This window comes from Pituophis catenifer, unplaced genomic scaffold, assembly GCF_029215685.1.
Source record: "Pituophis catenifer annectens isolate HBS135680 unplaced genomic scaffold, rPitCat1.0.hap2 SCAF_3, whole genome shotgun sequence".
Classification (NCBI taxonomy): domain Eukaryota; kingdom Metazoa; phylum Chordata; class Lepidosauria; order Squamata; family Colubridae; genus Pituophis; species Pituophis catenifer.
The window spans coordinates 108,160,061-108,184,862 of record NW_027256883.1 but is presented as its reverse complement, the minus strand read 5'-3'; the positions used below and the strand labels follow the sequence as shown (position 1 = coordinate 108,184,862).

General features: G+C 43.8%; 1 protein-coding gene across 4 annotated transcripts in view; it reads right to left on the bottom strand.

Annotated features, from left to right (window-relative positions):
• Positions 1-1,615: 1,615 nt before the first annotated feature.
• LOC139314910 (flavin-containing monooxygenase 1-like) overlaps positions 1,616-24,802 on the bottom strand; it is a 42,838-nt gene continuing 19,651 nt past the window's right edge. For all 4 annotated transcript variants that reach the window (XM_070940900.1, XM_070940901.1, XM_070940903.1 and 1 more), the window contains 4 exons: positions 18,239-18,438; positions 7,731-8,086; positions 6,236-6,308; positions 1,616-3,712 (listed from right to left, as the gene is read on the bottom strand). In XM_070940900.1, the coding sequence (XP_070797001.1) occupies positions 3,370-3,712; positions 6,236-6,308; positions 7,731-8,086; positions 18,239-18,438 (972 nt within the window). In that variant the 3' untranslated portion in view covers positions 1,616-3,369. The remainder of the gene's footprint in view (positions 3,713-6,235; positions 6,309-7,730; positions 8,087-18,238; positions 18,439-24,802) is intronic.

Sequence of the window (24,802 nt, the reverse complement as noted above, 5' to 3'; positions counted from 1 at the left end):
TTGCAATCATATCTGGTAGGAATAAAAAATATATGTGTTAATATATATGTATCTATTACCATATATGTATATGGTAGCCAAACATATGAAACCACTTTGTGTGTAAATATGCTACTTAAAATAGGATGATATTGTTACCACAAATGCTAAATGATTACAATCCTTTGCTTCTTGCCATATAAGATGATTTGGGGCACAGTGGAACCTCCGGTCATGACTGTAATCCTTTCCAGGACTTTGGTCGCAACCTGACTTGGTTATAACCAGACGTAAGACTGACTGCGCATGCGCATACAGAAAAAAAAAATGGCACGGAAGGGAAAATTGCCGCGGCTGTGTTTGATCGCCACTCAAGGATGTGTTTGTGACCAGAGTGAAACATTTAGCAGATTTCTTTGGTCAGCACTCAGTTTGGTCGTGGTCAGAAGCGTTCGTGACCCGAGGTTCTACTGTATCGTCTAAAACATCTGGGGAGTAGTAGATTGGGGAGGCTGATTTGGTTAGTGCATGTCCAGTCACACAATTAACTTTTTAATATACTTGTTCTCTAATCAGCTCTGTAAACAGACACCATTATGTTCATTAAAGCAAAATTAAAATGAAGGCAACATTCAAACAAATCTCTTAGCCTAGTTTTCTTGTGTTTGCAGTCAAAACAAGACATCTTATCAATGGTGAAGGGAGGTTTGTACAGTTATTGGTCACAGATTCTGAAGAAAAAGTTAATTCCTGCATGGGAACCTTCCAAATGAAAACAAGTTGATTGGTTTAAATCTGCAACACTGGCATGGAACTCTAACCTCTCTTTGAACACCAAAGATACTGTAGATTGGTTTGAACCTCCTTTGGATGTTACCTTTTTACCTTTGCAAATGCATCCAGTTGGCCACTAAGTGCCTGATAATGCTGCACTATAGCCTGATGTCACAGAGCTGTTTTGTTCTTGTTATTAAGAGGAAATTACCAGTTTTACATCTGACTGATTGTATATCTCTCATCTCCAAGTCCTAACCCAGTGGTGGGATTCAGCCAGTTCGCACCACTTCGGGAGAACCGGTTGTTAACTTTCTGAGCAGTTTGGCAAACTGGTTGTTGGAAGAAATCATTAGGGCAGAGAACCGGTTGTTAAATTACTTGAATCCCACCACTGTCCTAACCCACTTAAAATCATGAGGGTACCAATGAATGGATTAAAAAAAAGTTGAAAGTCAATGCTTAGAGCAGTGGTGAAATCTAAAATTTGTTACTACCGGTTCTGTGGGCGTGGCTTGGTGGGGGGGGCGTAATGTGACTTGGTGGGTGTGGCCAATTTTTTTTTTACTTTTAAAACCATTTTTTCTACAACCTCTTCAGCGAAGAGGTTGTAAAAAAATGCTTTCAAAAGGCTCTGACCATCCCAGCTGAGTTGCCTGATCGGCAGAGGGTTTTTTTCTTTTAAAAGCCTCTGCCAATCAGGCAACTCAGCTGGGATCATCAGAGGCCTTTAAAACCATTTTTTCTACAATCTCTGAACAGATTGTAGAAAAAATGCTTTTAAAAGCCTTTGACGATCCCAGCTGAGCCGTGCGATCATCAGAGGCTTTTTTTTTACTTTTAAAAGCATTTTTTTGGCCGAAGAAGTTGTAGAAAAAATGCTTTTAAAATTTTTTTTAAAAAAGCCTCTGCGCGGCTTAGCTGGGCATGGGTGGAGGGGCAGGGATTTTTGCTACCGGTTCTCCGAACCACCCGCCTCCATCGCTACCAGATTGGGCGATCCGGTCCGAACCAGGAGCATTTCACCCCTGGCTTAGAGGATCCAGAATTATGAGACATTTAGCAGAGAGACAAAGGATAACAGTAAGTTCAAGCCATTAACTACTATAGTTAATAAACTTTGTGAAATGGCTATGTTTGCCCTTGAAGAGGTGCTTGATGCCATAGTGACATGGCAGTAACTCATATCAGAATGTTTCATACTGACTTGAAGTTTCATCTGGCAGTTCCAATACATGTAGCCCTCGACTTACGACCACAATTAGCCCAAAATTTCTGTTGCTAAGCAAGACAGTTGTTAAATGAGTTTTGCCCCATTTTACACCCTTTCTTGCCACAGTTGTTAAGTGAAACTTTGCAGTTGTTAAGTTAATAACACAACTGATAAGTGAATCTGGCTTCCCCATTCACTTAACTTGTCAGAAGTTGCAAAAAGTGATCACATGACTTCGGGACACTGCAACGGTCATAAATACAGTACATGCCAATTGCCAAGTGACCTAATTTTGATCATGTAATTATGGGGATGCTGTAACAGTCATAAGGGTGAAAAACGGTCATAAATTACTATTTTCTGTGACATTGTAACTTTGAATGGTCACTAAACAAATGTTTGTAAATCAAGGACTACCTGTAATATATATGCACCAAAGCCTCTGATTCTTTCAGGTGTTGACTAGAAGGGTGATGTAATTGGCTGTGAAAATAACCTTGCAAGACAGAAGGAAGAGCTGCAGTCTAAACAATGGTCTGATGAACAAAATTTGAGGCCAAACAGCAAATGCAGGTGGAAAAAACATATCAGAAAGGACTCTTCCTAATTCTGTGGAAAGTAAAAGCAAGGGAGGGGGGAAATGCTTTTAGACTTGCAAGATTCTCTTATTGTAATCTTACAATAAAGGTAGCATGAGTAATCATATTTTGGTTTCCTACCTGGATTACCTTGAAAGGTTTACAGGCAGGAAGTGATGTCTGCACAAGCATAGGAACCTCTTAGGCAACTAGAATTGCCAGATGAAATAAGAGCAATGCAAAGCAAAGCAAAGCAATGTAATTGTTTTGCTTTCAGAAAGAAGAGTGGGATCCTTCACATGAAATATGGAATTTACTCAAACAATGTGGAGTTGAATCTGAATGATTTTGAAGGGGAGTAGAAAAGTATGTCTATCAATAAATATTAATCACAGTGGGTCTGAGAACTGGCTTTTGGGGAACAGGAACTTTAATCATGTCCTACTTTTCTGGCCACAGAAAGATCAATTAGTTGAAACTTTTATATATTCTAGTAGGACTTTTTATATTACCCAAATGACTATAACAAACTCAAGAAAATGTCATGGCTAAAGCTGAAGGCCGGATAATGCCTTTTGGGTGGCATACCAAGGCTGCCCTTCAAAAAAAATAGTTAACTGGGTCAGGTCAACATTTACATCTTCTTTTACTTTTAAGTAAAATCAAACATAATTAACTGATTACTATTTGGTCAAGCAATAAATTCAAAATTAATATTTTGTAATGTTTAGAGAACTCTAACTTTTTGAAGAGGTACCTGGAGTGGCACATCCTTTTTAAAAAGAGAAATTTGCACCTTGGTTGTCCCAAAGTGGTCTGCAAAAACTAATTGAAACTAAGGTAAATTCCAACCAAGATAACAAATATGGCAAGCCCTTTCAATAAGCAAGAGAAGCAATTCAAGGAATCTTCCACAACTCGGGTTCTTGTGGGCTTCAGGACTCGTTCCCACTGGTTCAGGATGGCATTTCTGGCCCCATTCCATTTTCCTGGTCCAGTCAGACGATACTGGTAGGGAGAGCAGGGGCCAAAGAAAATCTTGACTGCTAGTATGGGATCTTTGAGAAGTAGAGCTGGCACACTAGGCTTTATACCAATGAAGGAACCAAGTTCATCACAGTAAACAAGGCAATCTGTTTTCAGGACTTCATCAAAGGACAGGCCAAACCTTAATCAAATAGCACAAAGGAAGAGACAGGAAATAGTACAGTTAGTAAATTAAATACACCACCTGGCATTGAAAATTCTGTCCTTTTTCTTGGGGACCCTGGATCTTTAATATTTAGCTTCCTCCAAAACTTAAAATGTCTACAAATCTCTTTGGAGCCAATATATTGTTATGATTTAATTTAGATGAACAGAAATACCATTTATTTGCTTTTCTGATTAAAAAAAAAATAACTTAGCAACCTGTGAAATACTATTATTTACCTCATACCGCAGAGGCGACACAATTCACCTCACTAGGCAGCACAATTTCAACCAGCATTTCCAGTATCTGAAAGGGGCTCTTATGCACACATAGAACATCTTCAAGGAATAAAAATGTTAGTCCAGATTGTGAGGGAGGCCCTGGAGCACCTCCAAATGAAGAAGAGAGGCTGCTTCTGTGTTAGAAGTGAAGACTACTGTGCTCCTTTGAAAACCTTTTTAAAGAAGGATTTGTATGCCCCTTGACATAGTGAAAGTCAGCTTTGTAAAGGCTACTAGACATTCAGCCTGTAATGCTGGCCAGTGAAAACTGAATCAATCCATCAGTTCAATTGTCCTAATATTTTGTGCAATATTATGGCTCAAGCAGACTTATTCCTTCCATTTAAGATACATTTAAAGCTGGACATGGCATCAATTTTTGTATGTGATCATGCAAAACAAGTGCTTTGTGATTTAATTATGATCATTTGCCCTAGCCTAGAAAATCAAAAGATTTGCAGTGGCCCCAGGAGAGCCAGTTTTATTTATTATTTAATCGCTTTTCTGAGCTACAAGCATACTGTAATTCTCATCAGGAAATTGGTCCATAGATTGATTGCTCCAGAAAAGGGACAAAATCTGCATGCAAAATTTGAGATCTCACTGGAAGAAAATGTAGTCTTCATTTAATGACTGATTTATTTAGCATCTGCTTGCAATTGCATTGAGGATGAAAAAAATAACTTCATGACCAATACCTGCCTATATGACTTTGCAGTTCTGTAAAGCAATGGAAAGCTAAAGTAAGATTATAAGCATGGTTGTGATTAACAGTCACTTCACTTAATGACAAATTTGCTGGTCCCAATTGTGGTCATTAAACAAGATCTATTGTAAAGATTGTATTTCCATAGACCAGTAGTGTCAAACTTGCAGCCGGTGGGCTGGATTTGTCACATGTTGGCCACGCCCATTCCCATTTTAGCAAAGGGGAATAAAGTCACGATATGTCCTGTGACGACAACATGATAACGCGAGTTTGACATCCCTGACATAGCCCATGCTTAATGATCACAATAGGGACTGGCAATTCTGTCACTAACCACTGTGGTTGCTAAGTGAAAAATCAAGTGACTGCAACAGGCTTATGATGTCACTTCCGATTCAGTTGTTTGTCAAATCACTGTGATTGATAAATGAGATATCACATGACTGTTACTTGTGATTTTATTTCTAAGTTCTCCATTAACTGTGCTTGTCAGAAATCAGTTGTGGAGCACATTAACAACAATCATGAATGCAAGGATTGGTCACAAAGCTAATTTATTTTACATTGCTGTAACTTTGAATGATATGAATGTTGCTAAGTGAGGTCTATCCTGCATTCTTCTGAGCTATGACCGCTTCTGTTTACTGATTGGAAATACTGCCTGACATTATCCTTGATTTAAAACTAATTTTCTTCCATTTGAGCCTTGTAATGCTAACATGAAAATCAGCAATCATACAGCATTTTGCAAGCTTTGCAAGGCAAGTATCTTTCATCTACTAGGTTTAGGTGCCACCATGAAATGAAGATGATGATGTAGTTCTCCACAACTACAGATGCCACCAGACAAACACACATAAATATAGGATGCAACTTCAAGGATTCCATCTGCAACATTGAAATAGCCCTCTAATAGAACTGAAGCTTGATTAAATCTGGTTTAAGTCAATAAACATTTATGGAAATATTTTTTTTTACTATATTGCTAGTACTTAGCCATGTGACCTGAGCTAGTAGGCAATTAGCTGAGAATTTTATCCATGTCACACCAATTCCTCTTAGTTCAGGACAAAGATATTAGTTCCTTCTTGTCTCATTTGAAGCAGCTTTGGTTTATGAGCATAGAGTCAGAGTCAGCATATTCCCCCAACAATCTGAGTCCTCATTTTACCGACCTTGGAAGGATGGAAGGCTGAGTCAACCTTGAGCCTAGTGAGATTTGAACAGTCAAATTGCAGGCAGGCAGCAGGCAGCAGGCAGCAGAAGTAGCCTGCAGTACTACAGTACTGCACTCCAACCACTGCACCACCATGGTTTATTGGATTAGATTGTTTATCTGCCATGCAGTACAAAAATATCAGCAATCAATGTTTACATTGTATAAATTTTTTAGTGTTTTCCGAAGATCAAACATGTGCTGGAAGCTGGTCAGCTAATAATTGCAGTGCATTTTTTTTCCAGCCAAGGAGACTTGGTCCAATATAGTCTTAATTACATAAAAAGACTTACCAGTTGACTTTGTTTTTTTTCTTTTCATTGATTTCTTCCATCATGGTTTTGGCTGGAGGCAATTTACACAAACCTGAAAGGAAAGAGAATATTTCAGCAATATTTCAGAAAGTTGGTGGGTGTTTTGCACCAAAGCAAGTAAATGATAACTTTAATGGAGGATTATTACCAAACAAAAAACCTGTCTGTCTGTCTTTCAAAGAAGATGTAGCAAATAAAAAAATGCCCAAATGGAAATGATCATGAGATTATCATGTAACTGGATTCAAATTACGGTTGAAGGTATATTTGTTTTCCTTAGAGATATATTCTGAGAATTGTAATGGCTGTAAATTGCCACCCCAAGGCTTCCTACTACTAATTTCACCTTAATCTTAATAACAGCCCCCACCATCAAAACACTGACAAGTGAAACAAGTTGCATCCTCTGATTTGGGGAATTGGCTTCCCCCTCCTGCATCTCAACTCTGTAAACAAGAGTGAAGAGATAAAGTAAATAAATAATAAACTACTTTAAAGAGTAGGAGTGAGAAGGGGTTTGTGCCTCAATTCATCTGAAGCACGTAATGGATGCAATCTTTGGAAAGGAAGTTATTCTGGAAATTGAATGGAAATACTATGAAATTAGAATAGGCCCCTTGAATCTCCAAGTACTTCTATTTTAGTAGGCAGAAAAATGCGGACTCATTTGAGTAAGCAGAGCCAAGCAGCACACAAGATGAACAAACAAAATAAAAAGTTTGTAATGAATCAGATTAATAAAGTAGGATAGTTTCAAAAACTAAACAACAAGGGGAAATCCTCTAAGTCAGTGGTGTCAAACTCGATTGCACTCCTCTGCCAGCAAAAACGAAGCTCGGGAGAGACGCACGTGGCCCTCCTAAGCTCCGTTTTCTTTGGCAGAGGCATCGAAGACCACTCCTTTGCTGATTCCAGGGTGTCCCCTCGGGCCAGATCTAAGCACCCCATGGGCCAGTTCTGGCCCCCAGGCCTTGAGTTTAACACCCCTGCTCTAAGTCAAAAATATAAGAAGGTATAGGATGTAACCACTCTGCTAAGGACAAACAAGTATGGATCTAGTTAGTGTTTCAGAAGGGGGCTACCTGGAATTAGTTATTAAGATCTGAGATATGATAGTAATACCATTGTCAGTAATAGCCTTGGCTGAACTGGTTATCTACAGTTTATCTATGATGGTACTGAGCAGGGATATATCTGAAAGCAGGCTGGTAACTCTTGCTGGGAAGCTACTATCAAAGAATACCTTGTCATCACTCTGTTGTCCAGCAGCATTTTGCATATAAAATAGATATGCTCAAGGACTCATTAGAGCAGGGGTGTCAAACTCGCGTCATCACGGCATCATCACGTGACATATTGGGACTTTTCTCCCCTTCACTAAACTGAGCGGGGTGTGCTCAGCACATAAGCATCTGGCTCACAGGCCACGAGTTTGACACCCCTGCATTAGAGAGTTGCAACTCAATCTACATACCATTAAAGACACGTGTGACCCAACGTGCTTGGATTTCCACAACTGGTATGATTGCACCAAATGGCCTGATGAAGCCTATAATGGCTAGTGTTGGTTTCTCTAGTTGAGGAGGAAAGATGTATTTGTACAAGGAAGCATGATGGTTTTCAACCTTGAGAATTGATTCATCAATGAAGGGAAAAGAAGCTTTGTATCCAGTGGCAAAGACAACAATATCTACTTCCTCTGCAGTGGGAGCATTTACAAACACAACAGCATTCTCTTTGAACTCTTTGACTGCAGGCATTATAGAGATCTTTCCAGTGAGAATGCATGAAGGAAGTAAATCATTTAATATAGGTTCTCTCATCACACTCCTAGGAAAAAAAATAAATGCAATTAGTAAGTTGCAGGCAAAGGAGATACCCCCTGGATTATCCTTTCTTTTCAGAATTTTTTATAGGTCATTCTTATTGGAGAAAGTTATGAGAAAGAAATTCTCCCTTTGACTCTCAGTCTGGAGTTTTCATTCATTTAACTATGAATATATAGTGGCTAATAAAGAATACCTATGTATATGTTCATGCATGTTCTAGGCTGGCTAAACTAATAGCAATTTTCACCACTTGTACAAGTGAAGTCCATTATCATGATGTAAAGATGCATTTTCTTTGAAGTTTTCCAAACTTCCATTAGATGACCTAGAGATCTAGTAATATGGTGAGGGGGAAAATTCATTTATCTCTCTCTTAAACAAGAAGTGAAGTTTGCAAACCTCCGCTCTTCTCTAGCATAGTTTAGAAAAACTTCTTCTGTAGACTCAGAGAGAAAGTAAGAAAAACCTCTCAAACCTAGAATTTAAAATGCTTGCTTTCTTATCAATTACAGATAGATTTGTACAGTACATCTCTAATTAGCAAATTGCTCTGCTTGCAACTTTGTCTCCAAGAGAGTTGCCTTGTGCTGAAAGACTGAAATGAATGTGCTCAAGGCAAGGAATGCTTATTATTCAGGAGGTAACAATCAGCTATAGAACAAAGTAATTTTATACCTTTGAGTTCCCTTTAATGTTCATGTTTTGAATGGAGACTATATGTCATATTGTATATGTACAATCCATAAACCCTTACGTGAGGAATGGCTCTTTGTCACATACAGGTCAGCAGCCACTCTCTCCTTCAGATAAAGAAATTGCTTGATCTTTTTAAAACAAAGGGCAAAAATCTGAAGAAGGAAATTGGGAAGGAGCACAACTATCATCTGCCCAGCAATCTCTGATTAATGTTTCGGATCTTGGGAAGCTGTAAAAAATGCAGAAAGGAAGCAGAGAATATTTGTTTTGAGAATCCTGCTAATTTTATAGAAATATGATATATGTATAGCCATGAATTTGCACTAGGCTTTTTATTTGGTTTTTGGTGGTGCTAAATCTCTGTTTTTCATCTCTGCACAAATTACAGAATTAGCATTTAATGCCAATTTAGGCTCTGCGTGAAAATATAAAATGTTTTGGGAACATTATGCTTGGTAATCATTTGAATCCCTAATTTCTTTACCAGAATTTGTCTTGCAAGCTCTTCATTTGTGATAGAACATGCCACACCGTGGTCTGTTCTATTTTCCTTTGTTCTTTTTAAACTACTTTCCAAGTAATGTGATCTTGACAGTTCTCCATTGAGAGTGGAGACAGCAGCCAGCATGGGTAGTGTCCATCCAATCAGCTTGAAGGACTGAGACTGCCAATTATTCTCAATCCCGCCCTTGTTGCCGGGCAGGCCAGCTTTTGTCTCAGTCCTTCAGCGCTGGCTGGTGTGTGGGACTCTTCTCTCTGGCTAAATTCTGTATTTTGCCTCTTTTCATGTTGGATTTCTGGACTTTTTTTGACTTGGACTGTTTGACTGTGACTTGCCTTTCGATTTGGACATTGACTGATATTTTCGGCTGAATTTGGATCCGTTTGACATCGAGTTGTGAGTTGTCTGCTGTTTGACTTGGCCTCGCTTCCCTGGCCTTTCCCCAGGTCGTGGGCTTCCCTGCTCCTTTTTTTCCTCCCTGGGGGCGTTGGTAGTTGGCGGATCTTCGAGGCCCCCTACTTTTTTGATTTCCTCGGCCCTCGTCGTTTTTCGGCTGCCCTTTTTACCGATTTTTATCTGTGGAAGCTCCGGCGGGCGCGCTGGGACGCCGTCGGCCATTTTGGATTGACTTTTCCCGCCGCGGAGGACAGTGCCATTGTTCGAAGCTGCCTCCTCTCTCTCTGACGGACTTCGTCGGCTCCGTTTTTTTCTCGCTCGGAGCGCTCCTCTCGTGACCGTTCACCTCAGCCTTACTAATTAACGGAGCACGTTGCCGGCTATTTGACTGTTTCGGCGGAGCCTCGCGCCCCCGTTTCCTTTGAGCAGTAGCCTAATTTATTGCCTGTGGAGCTTCGCGCCCCCTCCTTCTTCGACAACAGCTGCTCTCTTTCGGCTCTGATCTTGACGGAGGCTAGTGGAGCTTCGCGCCCCCCCCCCGTGGCCTCAGGGCTGCGATTATCTGCCTACCTAATTAATCAATTGCCTCCTCCTCAGAAACACCTGGACGAGCCTTGGGCCTTTTTTCTCTGCCACGCCTACCAATTGGTGGAGTTTTTACGCTCCCTGTATTCACTGCCTGGCTCTCTCCTAGTGAGTTTTTCGGGTCAGCCTTGGCTCTGCTGCCTCTTGTGGAGTTCCTTTCGCTCCCTGGACATAACTCAGAATAAAATTATTGAGGCGTGATTTGGACATCATACTCTGATCTGTGGTGACGTTTAGCTATGCCTAAGGCCCTTTCTAAGTCCAAGCACGGCCGGAAGGCTAGTGCAAGTGTTATTGGCCAATCAGACTCCATGTCTGCTACCCAGCAATCTATGATGGAGGCCCCCAGGTCCCCTCCCACGACCTCTCATCCCTCTCATCTCCGTAACACTACCAAGGGTGGCTCGTCTTCTTCTTCTTCAAAAGCGGAGAAACGTAGGGACAAAGTTCTGACTAAGTTGTGTGACAAGGCATGCGCCCAATTGCCTCCAGCCGCTCCTCAGCCTCCCTCCACACCATCAGATTCGGCTCCCGCTGCTGCGCCTCGCTCTCCTACTCCTGACCAACTGTCTCTGCAGGACTGTCCAGTCTCTATTTCCGAGGACAATTTGTGGGGTTCTGGCTCTGTTATTCAACTACTTCGGAGCCATCAGTGGTTCTGACTGCTCCCTCTGCGGATTCTGCACCTGCACGTTCTTCAAATCCAGTTGTTTCCCCGATTTCCCCAGATCAACTTCAACAAATGATCGAGGCTGCGGTCCAAAAATCCTTGGCTGCCCGTTCTTGTGCTTCAAGTCATCACGGATCGGTGAGGGCGGCTTCTCCCATTTCGTCACGCCACGGGGGTCAAGACTGCTCTCATTCCATTTGTTCTGCTTCTCCTACCGGCTCTCACTCCAGTCACCGTTCGGCCTTGTCTGACGTGGAGAGTCCTGGCTCTGAATTGTCGGAGGATGAGAACCTTCCCCCAGATCAGCCTGCCTTCACAGGCCTTTTCCCACAGGCTTTGTTCAAATCCTTACTGTTCAAGGCGGTTAACACGGCCCGTTTATCATCACCTTGCTCTGATCCTTCTCCTGCTCCGTCCTCCTCTGGACCTTTGGACCCAATGTTCGCGGAACCTGCTAGGCCTATAACATCTGTGCCTACACCTCCTCTTTTTTTGGATGTGGTGAAACGACAATGGGAATCACCGGCGGCTGCTCCTCTTCCCTCGTCGAATGATAGGAGAAATTTTCAGGTTTCTTCGGACCTTGAATCTCTTCTTCAGATTCCTTCTATTGACGCCCCGGTTGCGGCACTACTTCCTAACGCTAATGTCCCGGGCGAACCCGACGAGGGTCTCCGCCCCGATGAGCGACGATCTGATCAAGTTCTTCAGAAAGCTTTTCAGAGTTCCTCCTGGGCGATTAAATCATCCACTACGGCCTCCTTCTTCAATAGGTCAACCTTGCTATGGTTGCGCCAATTACAAGACAAGTTAACTCCGGGTGATTCCCGTCTCAGGCAGGACTTGAACAAAATTGTAGCGGCCGTCCAGTTTTCAGCTGACTCTACCCTGAATGCTGCAAAATTTGCTGCGAAGTCCTTGGCTTCTTCAGTCACAGCTCGTCGTCTGCTGTACCTTCGTCACTGGCAGGCTGATGCCAGACACATCAGCCTGCCTGCTTGGCATCGGTTCCTTTTCGGGGCACGAAACTGTTCGGGGATGCTCTAGACCCGTTCCTCACAGAAACCAGGGACAAAAAGAAAGTTTTGGCAGCTGCTTACCGTAGAGGAGAGCCCCGTTACTCGCCCTACCCTTCTCGTCCCTTTTCTCAAGGTGCTGACGGGGGGGCCTCTTCTTCCTCTTCCTCCTTCCCCCCCTTCAGGAGGGAGGGGTCCTTTAACCGACAGCGGGGATCTTTCGATAGATCAGCTAGTGGGCGTCACCTTACCTTTAGGCGGCCCTTTCGAGGAGGAGGAGGTCGTTTCGCCCGTCGCCGCCGCTGATTGCATTCCTAACCCTCCCATTGGCGGCAGATTGGGCCTTTTCGCTGCCATCTGGGAGGAGTCCACCTCGGACAAATGGGTCCTCGCCACCTTAAGATCCGGTTTGGCTATAGAGTTCGTTACCCCCCCCTCCTGACACCTTTGTCTGCTGTCCGATTTCTTGTAATCCTGAAAAGAGGTCCCTTATGGACTCGTCGGTTCAGCATCTCCTCTCCATCAAGGCGATTCAACCTGTGCCTCCTGGTCAGGAAGGCTCGGGTTTTTATTCAAGGGTGTTTCTAGTCCCTAAGTCATCGGGGGGGTGGCGGCCTATTCTGGACCTCAAACGTTTGAACAGGTACGTCGTGTACCGCAAATTTAAAATGCAATCTTTACAGACCATTCTGGACGGTGTTCGGAGGGGCGATCTCCTCTCTTCTATTGATCTAACTGAGGCCTATCTCCACATCCCTATCCTCCCTTCTCATAGACGGTTTTTGAGGTTTTGTTATGGCGGAGTACATTACCAATACAGAGCTTTGCCCTTTGGGCTCTCCTCTGCCCCCCGCACCTTTACGAAGGTGTTGGCTGCCTTGGCGGCTTCTCTCCGTCTTAGTTCAGTTCGCCTTTTGTGTTATTTAGATGATATTCTACTTTTGTCCCCCTCTGTCCAGCAGGCTGCCCGAGATGTGTGTCTGACAGTTGAGACGTTAGCAGCTCATGGGTTTTCCATTAATTTGGAGAAGAGCCACCTCTCTCCCTCCACTAGCCTGGTTCATTTGGGTGCCCTGATTGACACCCTTCAGGGCAAGGTGTTCCTCTCCCGATAGGCAGAATAGTTTGAGGCGTTTGGTCTCCCAGATTGTTAGAGAGCGGGTTGTTTCCCCCTATGTCTTGTCTCAGCTGTTGGGTAAGATGATTTCTGCGATAGCCATAGTTCCCTGGGCTCAGTTGCACGCCAGGGAACTCCAATGGTTTCTCTTGCCGTTGCAGAAGGCGGGCAGAGGCACTTCATCGAGACCAATCACGCTCCCTCCTGCGGTTTGCCGATCTCTCCGGTGGTGGCTTTCCCCTGCTCTCACTGCGGGTCGCTTCTTCCTCGAACCCCCACGGGTGGTGGTGACTACAGATGCCAGTCTCCTGGGCTGGGGAGCTCATTGCCAGGGCCAACTGGCTCAAGGGACTTGGACGCCCTCGGAAGCTCATCGTCCCATCAATTGGCTGGAACTGCAGGCGGTCTTCCTTGCCCTGAAGTCGTTCCGTCATCTGGTCTCCAGAGCTCACGTCCTCGTTCTCACGGACAACATCGCCGCCAAAGCACATCTGAACAGGTTGGGAGGCACCAGGTCGAAGTCCCTTTTGGCGGTGGCAATGGCATTGGGACTTTGGTCAGAGCGCCATCTGTGCTCCCTTCGAGCGGAGCACATTTCCGGGGGACAGAACATCCAGGCGGATTGGCTGAGTCGCAGGCGGATAGACAATGCGGAATGGCATCTCCACCCGCGCATTTTCCAGGACCTGTCTCTTCGCTTCGGCCGTCCAGTAATCGACCTGTTCGCGACTCACGAGAACACCCAACTTCCGCTGTTCCTCTCTCGATATCCCACCCTCGAGCAGCCAGTGTCGACGCTCTTCGGGCTCCATGGCCTTCGGGCCTTCTGTACGCTTTTCCCCCGACGGCCCTCCTTCCCAGGGTCATCCGCAAAATTCTATCCGAGCGAGCGGAAGTGATACTTGTGGCACCGCATTGGCCTCGGAGGCCCTGGTTTGCGGACCTCGTGTCCCTATCGGTGACCCCATCGTGGCGCATACCCCTCTCGGACAATATTCTCTCGCAGGGCGCTCTAACACATCCAGACCCGGCCTGGCTCAATCTGACCGCCTGGAGATTGAGCGGTGCACTTTGAAGGCGGCTCATGTTCCTGCAGACGTTGCTCATACCTTACTATCATCCCGACGGCCTTCTACAGAACGCATTTACTCTGCCACCTGGCGGATTTTCTGCAATTGGTGTAGCCAGGTCGACGTAATGCCTCTTCAACCATCTATTATTCATATTCTGATGTTTTTGCAGAAGGGCCTCTCCCAAGGTCTCTCGCATAACACACTCCGCCGTCAAATTGCAGCTTTATCTTCGGTGCTTACCTGCGGTTCCTTGTCGTCCCTGGCTCAGCACCCCTTGATCCGCCGGTTTCTCCGGGGGGCAAAGAACTTGTGTCCTCCTGTGTTGCACCGCTACCCTACCTGGGATCTTCCTCTGGTCTTGCAGTCGCTTACAGGCCCGCCATACGAACCTCTCCGAACTGCCAGTCTCAGACTTCTCACCTGCAAGGTTGCCTTCTTAGTAGCCATCACTTCGGCTCGCCGCATTTCTGAGCTTGCCGCCTTATCCACTCGTCCGGACCTTTGTGTTTTCCACGCAGACCGAGTGGTACTCCGTTTGGACCCAACATTTGTACCTAAGATCAATTCTGTGTTTCATCGTGCGCAGGAATTTATCTTACCTAATTTCTGTCCCCGGCCTTCTCATCCTCGGGAACGTCGTTGGCACGCCCTTGATGTCCGGCGGGCACTGCGAATCTACCTGAAGAGGACAGCTCCCTTCCGCCGTTCGGAGTCTCTTTTTGTCTCCTTCTTACCTACCTCTCAAGGCGGTAGGGTCTCATCATCGACAATCGGTCGTTGGATTCGTCAGACTATTGCTGCGGCCTACGATAGTAGATCTCTTCTGCGTCCCTCACGATTGACAGCACACTCCACCCGCAGCGCATCTACGACGGCTGCTTGGGCTACGCAGGCTCCTTTGCTGGAAATTTGTAGAGCGGCTACGTGGTCTTCCCCTAGTCCTTTCATTCGACACTACAAACTCGACCAGTTTGCGTCGGCCGAAGCCTCGTTTGGACGCCGGGTTCTGCAAAGGGTTGTTGCCGGAGAGGACAATGCGGTCCAGCATGATCCCCCCCTGATTATGGGACAGTGAACTTGGGTATGTCCCATGCTGGCTGCTGTCTCCACTCTCAATGGAGAAGGAGCGTTGGTCCTACCTGATACGTTCCTTCTCGTTGAGTGGAGACAGCAGCCAGACCCTCCCCTTATTTGAGCTGGACCTGGCACGTTTTTTCTGTCCTATCTGTCTTTGGGTTCTCTTCTTGTCCCACACACCGAGTCTGTCTTCCAGTCTTCACCAAAAGCTGGCCTGCCCGGCAACAAGGGCGGGATTAAGAATAATTGGCAGTCTCAGTCCTTCAAGCTGATTGGATGGACACTACCCATGCTGGCTGCTGTCTCCACTCAACGAGAAGGAACGTATCAGGTAGGACCAACGCTCCTTCTATAGTTATCTCTTTCTCTGTTGAATACTTGTATTTTAATGTGTATGTGCACACAGCTTTGAATCAGGGTTTTGCAGGTTTTTAAAATCAGTGCCTGAAGTTTTCTTGGCAAGAGTTTTTGGAAGTAGTTTGCCATTGCCTGCTTCCTAGGATTGAGGAAAAATGACAAGATCGCCCATCTGGACTCTAATCTATGGCAAGACTAGAACTCATAATCTCCCAGTTTCTAGTGTGATACCTTAATCACTACATGAAACTGATTTTTTAATACATGAAGTTAAAAAGTGTTTTCTATATAACATAACATAACAAAACACAACACTACTTTATTTGCAATGAGATTGGTTTATCTCTCAAGAGGAAAAAATAAATACAGAACTGGTTAGTCAAAATGCTAGACTACCGGTAGGTGGCCAGGATAAATGGCCAGCAAGTGGCACTATATTAGGCATCAATAACTAATGCAGGGGAAAGGATCAGGATGTGAAGACTTAACAAGAATTCTGGAGGGGAGGAAGAGGTTTGAGGTATTTGTCAACTCAGTCAGTGTTGATAGGAGGGGAGAGATCCAGCCCTCCCCCACTGCTTTGCATAGTTCCGCAGGGCTTGGTAGTCTCTCCGCTCCTGTTCAACATTTATATGAAGCCACTGGGAGAGATCATCCATCACCATGGACTCAGATATTATCAATAAGATGATGATACTCAGCTGTATGTCTCAGCCCGTGGTAAATTAAGTGATGCCATGTCCTCCTTCTCACAGTGCCTGGAGGCTGTTAGGGCTGAATGGGAGCAACGGGTTGAAACTAAACCCTGGCAAGACTGACCAACCCTGGTTCTGGGTTTGGAATTCCTTGGCCCAGGGAGAATTGCCACCTTTGGTCTTGGGTGGAGTGGCACTACCCCAAACAGACCCTGTGTATAATCTGGGGGTTCTCCTGGATTTGTGACTCCTGCTCAAAGAGCAGGTTGCAGTCGTGGCCAGGAGGGCCTTTGTGCAGTGATGGGATTCAAGTAATTTAACAACCGGTTCTCTGCCCTAATGATTTCTTCCAACAACCAGTTTGCCAAACTGCTCAGAAAGTTAACAACCGGTTCTCCCGAAGTGGTGCGAACTGGCTGAATCCCACCACTGCCTTTGTGCAATTGCAGTTTGTGCGCCAGTTACACGCTTTCCTGGATCAACAATCCCTACTCATGGTCACTCATGCTCTAGTAACTTCCCATCTTGACTTTTACAACGCGCTCTACATGGAGTTGCCCTTGAAGAGCATCTGGAAGCTCCAGTTGGTGCAAAATACAGTGGCCTGCATGGTTTTATGCAGACCTCAGTGTGCACATGTATCACCTCTCCTGCAGGAGCTGCATTGGTTGTTCATTTGCTTCCAGGTGCAATTCAAAGTGCTGGCTGTCATCTTTAAAGCCCTTCATGGCCTGGGACCAGGTTATCTGAGGGACTGTCTCTTGCCGGTCACATCTACCCAACCCACCTGAGCGGGGGAGGCAAGGAATGTTGCAGAACCCATCCCTTAGGGCAGGGATGTCAAACTCGATTTCATTGAGGGCCGCATCAGGATTGTGTTTGACCTGAGGGGCTGGGGTGTGCGTGGCCAAGGTGGGCAAGGCCAGCTTGATGTCACTCATGTCAGGGGTGTCTGTGGTGGCCCAAGCTGTCTTCCAGTGAAAACGGGCTCCAGAGCTCAATTTTCAGCTGTGATGGCCTCCTGCCGCCCTCTGCCAGTGAAAACTGAGCTTGGGGGGCCGTACACGCCCCCCCCCCGAGCTCCATTTTCGCTTGGAGAGAGGGGCAGGAGGCCATTGCAGCCAAACCCAGCAAACTCTGTTTTCGCTGGCACAGGCACCATGGGTCAGTCCTTTACTGTTTCTAGGGCGGCCCCGTGGGCCAGATCTAAGCACCCCACAGGCCAGATCCAGCCCCTGGGCCTTGAGTTTGATACCACTGTCCTAGGGGGATACACCTGGTGGGACCCAGAAGAAGTGCCTTCTCTGTGGTAGTTCCCTCTCTCTGGAACATCATTCTCCCAGAGATTAGAATGGCCCCCACTCTAACACTCTTCCGGAAGGCGCTGAAGACCTGGTTCTACCAGTGGGCCTGGAAAATGCAGAGCGGGATGGAGCCCATTAAATGGCTCATGTGATGTGTTGTTGCCGGGGTGGGGTGGGGGTGGCAGGTTATTTGAGTCCTACGGGAGAAAGGCGGTATAGAAATATAATAAATAAATAAATAAATAAATAAATTTATACTATTTTATTAATTTATTATAGGATTCTCTCTTTTATTAGTTTTATTGTTTTTTTATATGAGGTTTTTATATTCTTGTAAACTGCCTTGAGTCGCCATGTTTTAATAGGCAGCAATAGTTTAGTTTAGTTTAGTTTAGTTTAGTTTAGTTTAGTTTAGTTTAGTTTAGTTTAGTTTAGTTTAGTTTATTGTCATTGCACCTCGTACAATGAAATTAAATGCCAACTTCAGTGTACATTATAACTATAAAAATAAAACACACACAATTAAATTGAAAACCCAATATTGCATTAATATTGCACTATACAGTAGAATTCAATATAGTTACAATATAAATTTTGTAAATAAATAAACAAATAAATAAAATTTATTATCTTCCCATCTTTAACCTCTAATTTATTCCCAGTACCTGTCTTGGGGAATTAAGCCATAGTTTGCATGGTTAAACCACTGGTTCACTCTGTTTGCAATCATCCATGTTGTGATACGTCCAGGAAGGCTATTTCGGATAATATTCAAAAAACGACTTAGAAACACCATGTCCCAGGGGTATCCATTATCAAAAACACGGCTTATTACCCAAGCACCTCTTTCTGTGCTGATCATCACCTAAAAAATAGAAGACAATGAAAAGAGAGCAGCAGCCTGATAATAATGAACAATCTCAAGTCATATCTATACCTCACACAAAAATATTTAATAGATTATCTCAGTCTAGGTTTGGGACTCTTACGATGAGAACCTGTATTCATTCATTCACTCTCTCCCCCCCCCCCCCATATTATGTACAATATAATGTTAGGCTGTGAACTGCTTAATGCCAATTGTAATTGAGGTGATATAAAGCTTCATAAATAACATTAACCCATGTAGTGCTGGCCCTCTTGAAAGTCATTAGTTATGTAAATTAATTCCAAACTTCATGCTGGGTTGAGACAGATCCGGGAACTGCTTGCAGTATTTCTTCTAAGTGCCCACTTGGTTCTTTTAATTCTGCTGGCTATATTGTGGCCTGCCAATATCCATCTAACTGTGCCCACTAAGTAAAAGAAATGTCCAATACACACACACACACACACAAAGCTGAGACCCCAGTAAAATATCAATTTTCCTCATGTAATTTATATATACGTGTCAAAACTACAGTAAATTAACACCCAGGTTCTATTGCCTGGGAGATGAGCCAAAACATCATGGTTTTCTGAAAGGCCAATATTTTGATTGATGGATTTCAGTTTTGAGGCTGCCAATTTATAAGGTGACCAGACGTCCCGCTTTTGGCGGGACAGTCCCGCTTTTGAGCAATTTGTCCCGCGTCCCGCGGCGTTTTAAAAAAGTCCCGATTTTTCATTCTGCCTCCTGGTTCCCGGCTGCCTCCTGAATCCCCGCTGATGGCTAGAGGGAAAAAACCTGTTTAAACTCTTGCCGCGGGGCTTCAAAGGGCCGCCCTACGTTAATTAGCTCGGCTTCCCCCTCTCAGCTGATTTGCACAGGGCTCTGCTCTTGCTAAATTGCTCAGTTTTTTTTTCCTCTTTGTGCAAACCAAGCTCAAAACGAAAGTGAAAGTAAAACAGGCTGTTGGCTTTGCGGTTTGCTTGCAACGTTGGAAAATTAGGCAGCAGATTTATTTTCCTTTTCCTCACCAAAAAAGGTAAGTGCAAACAATGGAAAATTATTTAGGGCAAAAGAGGAGAGTTCAAGATTTTAAAACACAAAAGAAAAAAAAGCTCTTTTTAACTAGGGAATTGTAATAATTGAGATATTATTAATTGTATACTGTGTTGAAAGCAGAAATGGTTAAGTTGTGGTTTGGAGGAATATATGGGGGAAATTATTTGGTTTATTATTATTGGTAAGTATAATTAATTGATTTGTAAGAAATTGGATTGCATGGAAATAATTGGAATATTCATGTTCATATTGATTAATATACAAAAAAGATAGTTATATAACTAATTGATTTATATTAAAATGTTGAATTTGTATTAAACAACCGTATTACATAATTACATAATTAACCAATGTGAGGATGGATATAAAAATAGATGACAATGGGAAGGGGTATAAAATAGAATAGAAGGGAAAAATTGAATTTGATTAAGATTAGAGATGAGGATGAACGGTAATATTGTTTTTTAAAAAAAATAGATGAGGAATAAATATGGCAAAAAGGAAATATAGAAATTGTAAATTTAATTGAAATGACTAAACACTGTTTAAATTTGTGAACCAGCCAAATATTCTGTTCAAAGAAAATACATTGTATGTATGTGTGTTTCTAATTATTGCTATTTATTCATATTTGTTCTCTTTTATTCTTTAAAGTTTAACAATTCATTCTTTATCTTAATATCTTTATATTTGTTTGGGGTTGGCTTTCTTCCCTTTCATCTTTTTTATTGTACAGCAATCTTTCTCCTCAAACCTACCACCTCTCTTTTCTTTCCTTCTTACTTTCTCTTCCCCCCCCTCTTCTTCTCCTCCCTACTTCCTCTTCTTTTCTCCTTCTCCTCCTCTCTTCCTCCCTCTCTTACCCTCACTCCTACTCTAATTTCCCTTCCCTTCCTTCATCCCTCTCAATTACTGTATCCTTTTGTGCATATGGACTACTCAGAGGGCTGAAAAAGTTATTTTTGACTGGTCCTCACACTTTTGACCAGTCCTCGAACTTACGACTGTCCTCACATTTTACATTTTTGCCCTATCTTGTCATCATGGTGAAGAGAAGCAGTTGTGAAATGAGTGACATGGTTGTTAAGAATACTGCACGGGCATAAATGTGAGGATGGTCATAAGTGTGAGGACCAGTCAAAAGTGTGAGGACCTGTCAGAAATGACTTTTTTCAGCCCTCTGGTTAGTCCTTTTGTGCATATGGACTACTCAGAGGGCTGAAAAAGTTATTTTTGACTGGTCCTCGCACTTTTGACCAGTCCTCGAACTTACGACTGTCTTCACATTTTACGTTTTTTTCCCTATCTTATCACCATGGTGAAGAGAAGCAGTTGTGAAATGAGTGACATGGTTGTTAAGAATGCTGCACGGGCATAAATGTGAGGATGGTCATAAGTGTGAGGACCAGTCAAAAGTGCGAGGACCTGTCAGAAATGACTTTTTTCAGCCCTCTGGTTAGTCCTTTTGTGCATATGGACTACTCAGAGGGCTGAAAAAGTTATTTTTGACTGGTCCTCGCACTTTTGACCAGTCCTCGAACTTACGACTGTCTTCACATTTTACGTTTTTTTCCCTATCTTATCACCATGGTGAAGAGAAGCAGTTGTGAAATGAGTGACATGGTTGTTAAGAATGCTGCACGGGCATAAATGTGAGGATGGTCATAAGTGTGAGGACCAGTCAAAAGTGCGAGGACCTGTCAGAAATGACTTTTTTCAGCCCTCTGGTTAGTCCTTTTGTGCATATGGACTACTCAGAGGGCTGAAAAAGTTATTTTTGACTGGTCCTCACACTTTTGACCAGTCCTCGAACTTACGACTGTCCTCACATTTTACATTTTTGCCCTATCTTGTCACCATGTTGAAGAGAAGCAGTTGTGAAATGAGTGACATGGTTGTTAAGAATGCTGCACGGGCATAAATGTGAGGATGGTCATAAGTGTGAGGACCAGTCAAAAGTGCGAGGACCTGTCAGAAATGACTTTTTTCAGCCCTCTGGTTAGTCCTTTTGTGCATATGGACTACTCAGAGGGCTGAAAAAGTTATTTTTGACTGGTCCTCGCACTTTTGACCAGTCCTCGAACTTACGACTGTCTTCACATTTTACGTTTTTTTCCCTATCTTATCACCATGGTGAAGAGAAGCAGTTGTGAAATGAGTGACATGGTTGTTAAGAATGCTGCACGGGCATAAATGTGAGGATGGTCATAAGTGTGAGGACCAGTCAAAAGTGCGAGGACCTGTCAGAAATGACTTTTTTCAGCCCTCTGGTTAGTCCTTTTGTGCATATGGACTACTCAGAGGGCTGAAAAAGTTATTTTTGACTGGTCCTCGCACTTTTGACCAGTCCTCGAACTTACGACTGTCCTCACATTTTACATTTTTGCCCTATCTTGTCATCATGGTGAAGAGAAGCAGTTGTGAAATGAGTGACATGGTTGTTAAGAATGCTGCATGGGCATAAATATGAGGATGGTCATAAGTCTGAGGACCAGTCAAAAGTGCAAGGACCTGTCAGAAATGACTTTTTTCAGCCCTCTGGTTAGTCCTTTTGTGCATATGGACTACTCAGAGGGCTGAAAAAGTTATTTTTGACTGGTCCTCACACTTTTGACCAGTCCTCGAACTTACGACTGTCCTTACATTTTACGTTTTTTGCCCTATCTTGTCACCATGGTGAAGAGAAGCGGTTGTGAAATGAGTGACACGGTTGTTAAGAATGCTGCACGGGCATAAATGTGAGGATGGTCATTAGTGTGAGGACCAGTCAAAAGTGCGAGGACCTGTCAGAAATGACTTTCCAGCCCTCTGAGTAGTCCCTATACACATAGCCATGGCCACCCGGTCACATGACCAGCTAGCCACGCCCACCCAGTCACATGGCCTCCAAGCCACGCCCACACAATAAGCCACGCCCACAATGGTGTCCCTCTTACCAATGTTAAAATCTGTTCACCTTACCCTATAGACATAGCCATGGCCACCCGGTCACATGACCAGCTAGCCACGCCCACCCAGTCACATGACCAGCTAGCCACGCCCACAAAATAAGCCACGCCCACAATGTCCCTCTTTACCAATGTTAAAATCTGGTCACCTTACAATTTAACAACTCTGGGCAGCTTATAATTACAAAAGAAAAATAACATATATAGAAAAAGTGACATATAGATATACATGAAAGGAAGATTAACTCAGTACCAATTTAAAAAATCCAACTTATGGGGATTCCACAACTGCTGCATCACAATGTTTGGGAGAACAACCAACTTTTAAAGGATTTTCTGAATGTCATTGGGGTATATGGACTTTAGGGGTGAGTGGCATTGCAGGGCACAGGCAGTGTGATGGAGAAGGCATCTTTCTCGTATCCTGCAAGATGATAATGTTTAATCAATGGGACCCAGAGGGCACTTACTCTGCCTGATCTCAGCGGTCAGGAAGAAATAACTAGAGGATGTTCATATCTCTAGGACAGGGGTGTCAAACTCGTGGCGTCACAGCGGGTCATGTGACATATTGGGACTTTTTCCACCTTCACTAAACCGGGCATGGGTGTGGCCAGCATGTGATGCATCTGGCCTGCGGGCCGTGAGTTTGACAGCCCTGCTCTAGGAGGTGGCTGTTCCATAAAGCAAAGGCTGTGACAGAGAAGGCATCTTCCCAGGACCGACCATATAATACTATAGGTAGTCCTCGACTTATGACCACAATAGAGTCTAAAATTTCTGTTGCTAAGTGAGATAGTTGTTAAGTGAATTTTGCCCCATTTTATGACCTTTCTTGCCACAGTTGTTAAATGAATCACTGCAGTTGTTAAGTTAGTAACATAGCTGTTAAATGAATCTGGCTTCCCCATTGACTTTGCTTGTCAGAAGATCACAAAAGGGGATCACATGACCTTGGGACACTGCAACTGTCATAAATAAGAGCCAGTTACCAAGCATCTGAATTTTTATCACATGACCACCGGGATGCTGCAATGATTGTATAAGTGTGAAAAGCGATCATCAGTCACTTTTTAAATGCTGCTGTAACTTTGAATAGTCACCAAATGAGCTAATGTAAGTTGATACACTCATCAAGAGGACCCAGAATGTTCCCTTTGTGGCAGATGTAGTGAGATATGTAGAAAACATCAGAGATAGGCAGTCTCACAAGCATCCTGGCCCCATGCCATGAATAGTTTAAAAATTGACAGTTAGCACCTTGAATAGTACTGGAAGCCCACTGGGAGCCAGTGCAGCTAATGCAATAGTGGTGTTACATGAGTGTGCTGTGATGCCCTCTGAACTGTATGTGCTTCTGCCTTTTAGACCAGTCACTGTTTCCAAAAACTGTTCAGGGCAGCCCTGTTGCAGTAGTGGAAGTGGGAGTTGATTAAGACACAAATGACAAAGTGCAGTGCCTCCCAGCCCAGGAATGGCTGTAACCACACAAGACGTATTTCTGCAAAGGCTGTCCTGTGAGCAAAAGCTATGAGTCCAGGAGCATCCCTAGATGCATCAACTCTACCTGGGCGATTGTAACTCCATGCAGAGTTAACTATAGAAAATCATTAGATACCAAGGTTCCTAAAGCCTTGTCAGGGTTGAGCCAGTGGTGGGTTTCTACCAGCTCACCCCGGTTCGGGTGAACCGGTAATGGTGGTGGTGGGAGGCTCCATCCACCCACCTGGACATCATCACGAATGCTCTGCGCACATGCGGAAGCGCCCCGCACGCGTACTCACAGTTCCTAACCAGTAGCGAAAGTAAGTGGAACCCACTACTGGGGTGAGCCAAAGCTGGTTCTTCCCCAATCAGTCTAGAAAGTCTCTAGGCACAGGGAGAATATTTCAGTTTCATCACTTGGACAGCCTGGGCAGAGATGAATAACTCTGGATCCTGATCATACACCCAGCAGTTTCATTTATATATTGGAGCACTGCAGTCTTGTAATACAATATCTGAAGGGTCTTGAGTTTACCCATAAACCAAGTCGGTCATCAGAGGTCCCTCATTTTGCTGCTATGTAAGATATATGGTGGTATTCTCAGAAAAAATGGAAGTGTTCAGATTATGGGTTGTTTTGGGGGGAAGCTTGCAATTACTACTGTGTGTAGTTGGCATCCGAATATATTTATTTTTTTCTTAGCCTTCTCCATTCAATTTTCATCTGGTCTAATTTTGAGAGTTTTTACTATTACTCATATATATTTTGCTACTTTTTGAATATTTTCCATTCCATTGTTTTGTCTTTTGAAATTTAAAACAGAGGGGAAAAAATAAGATTGTACCTATTCACTAGAACAGTTGATGGG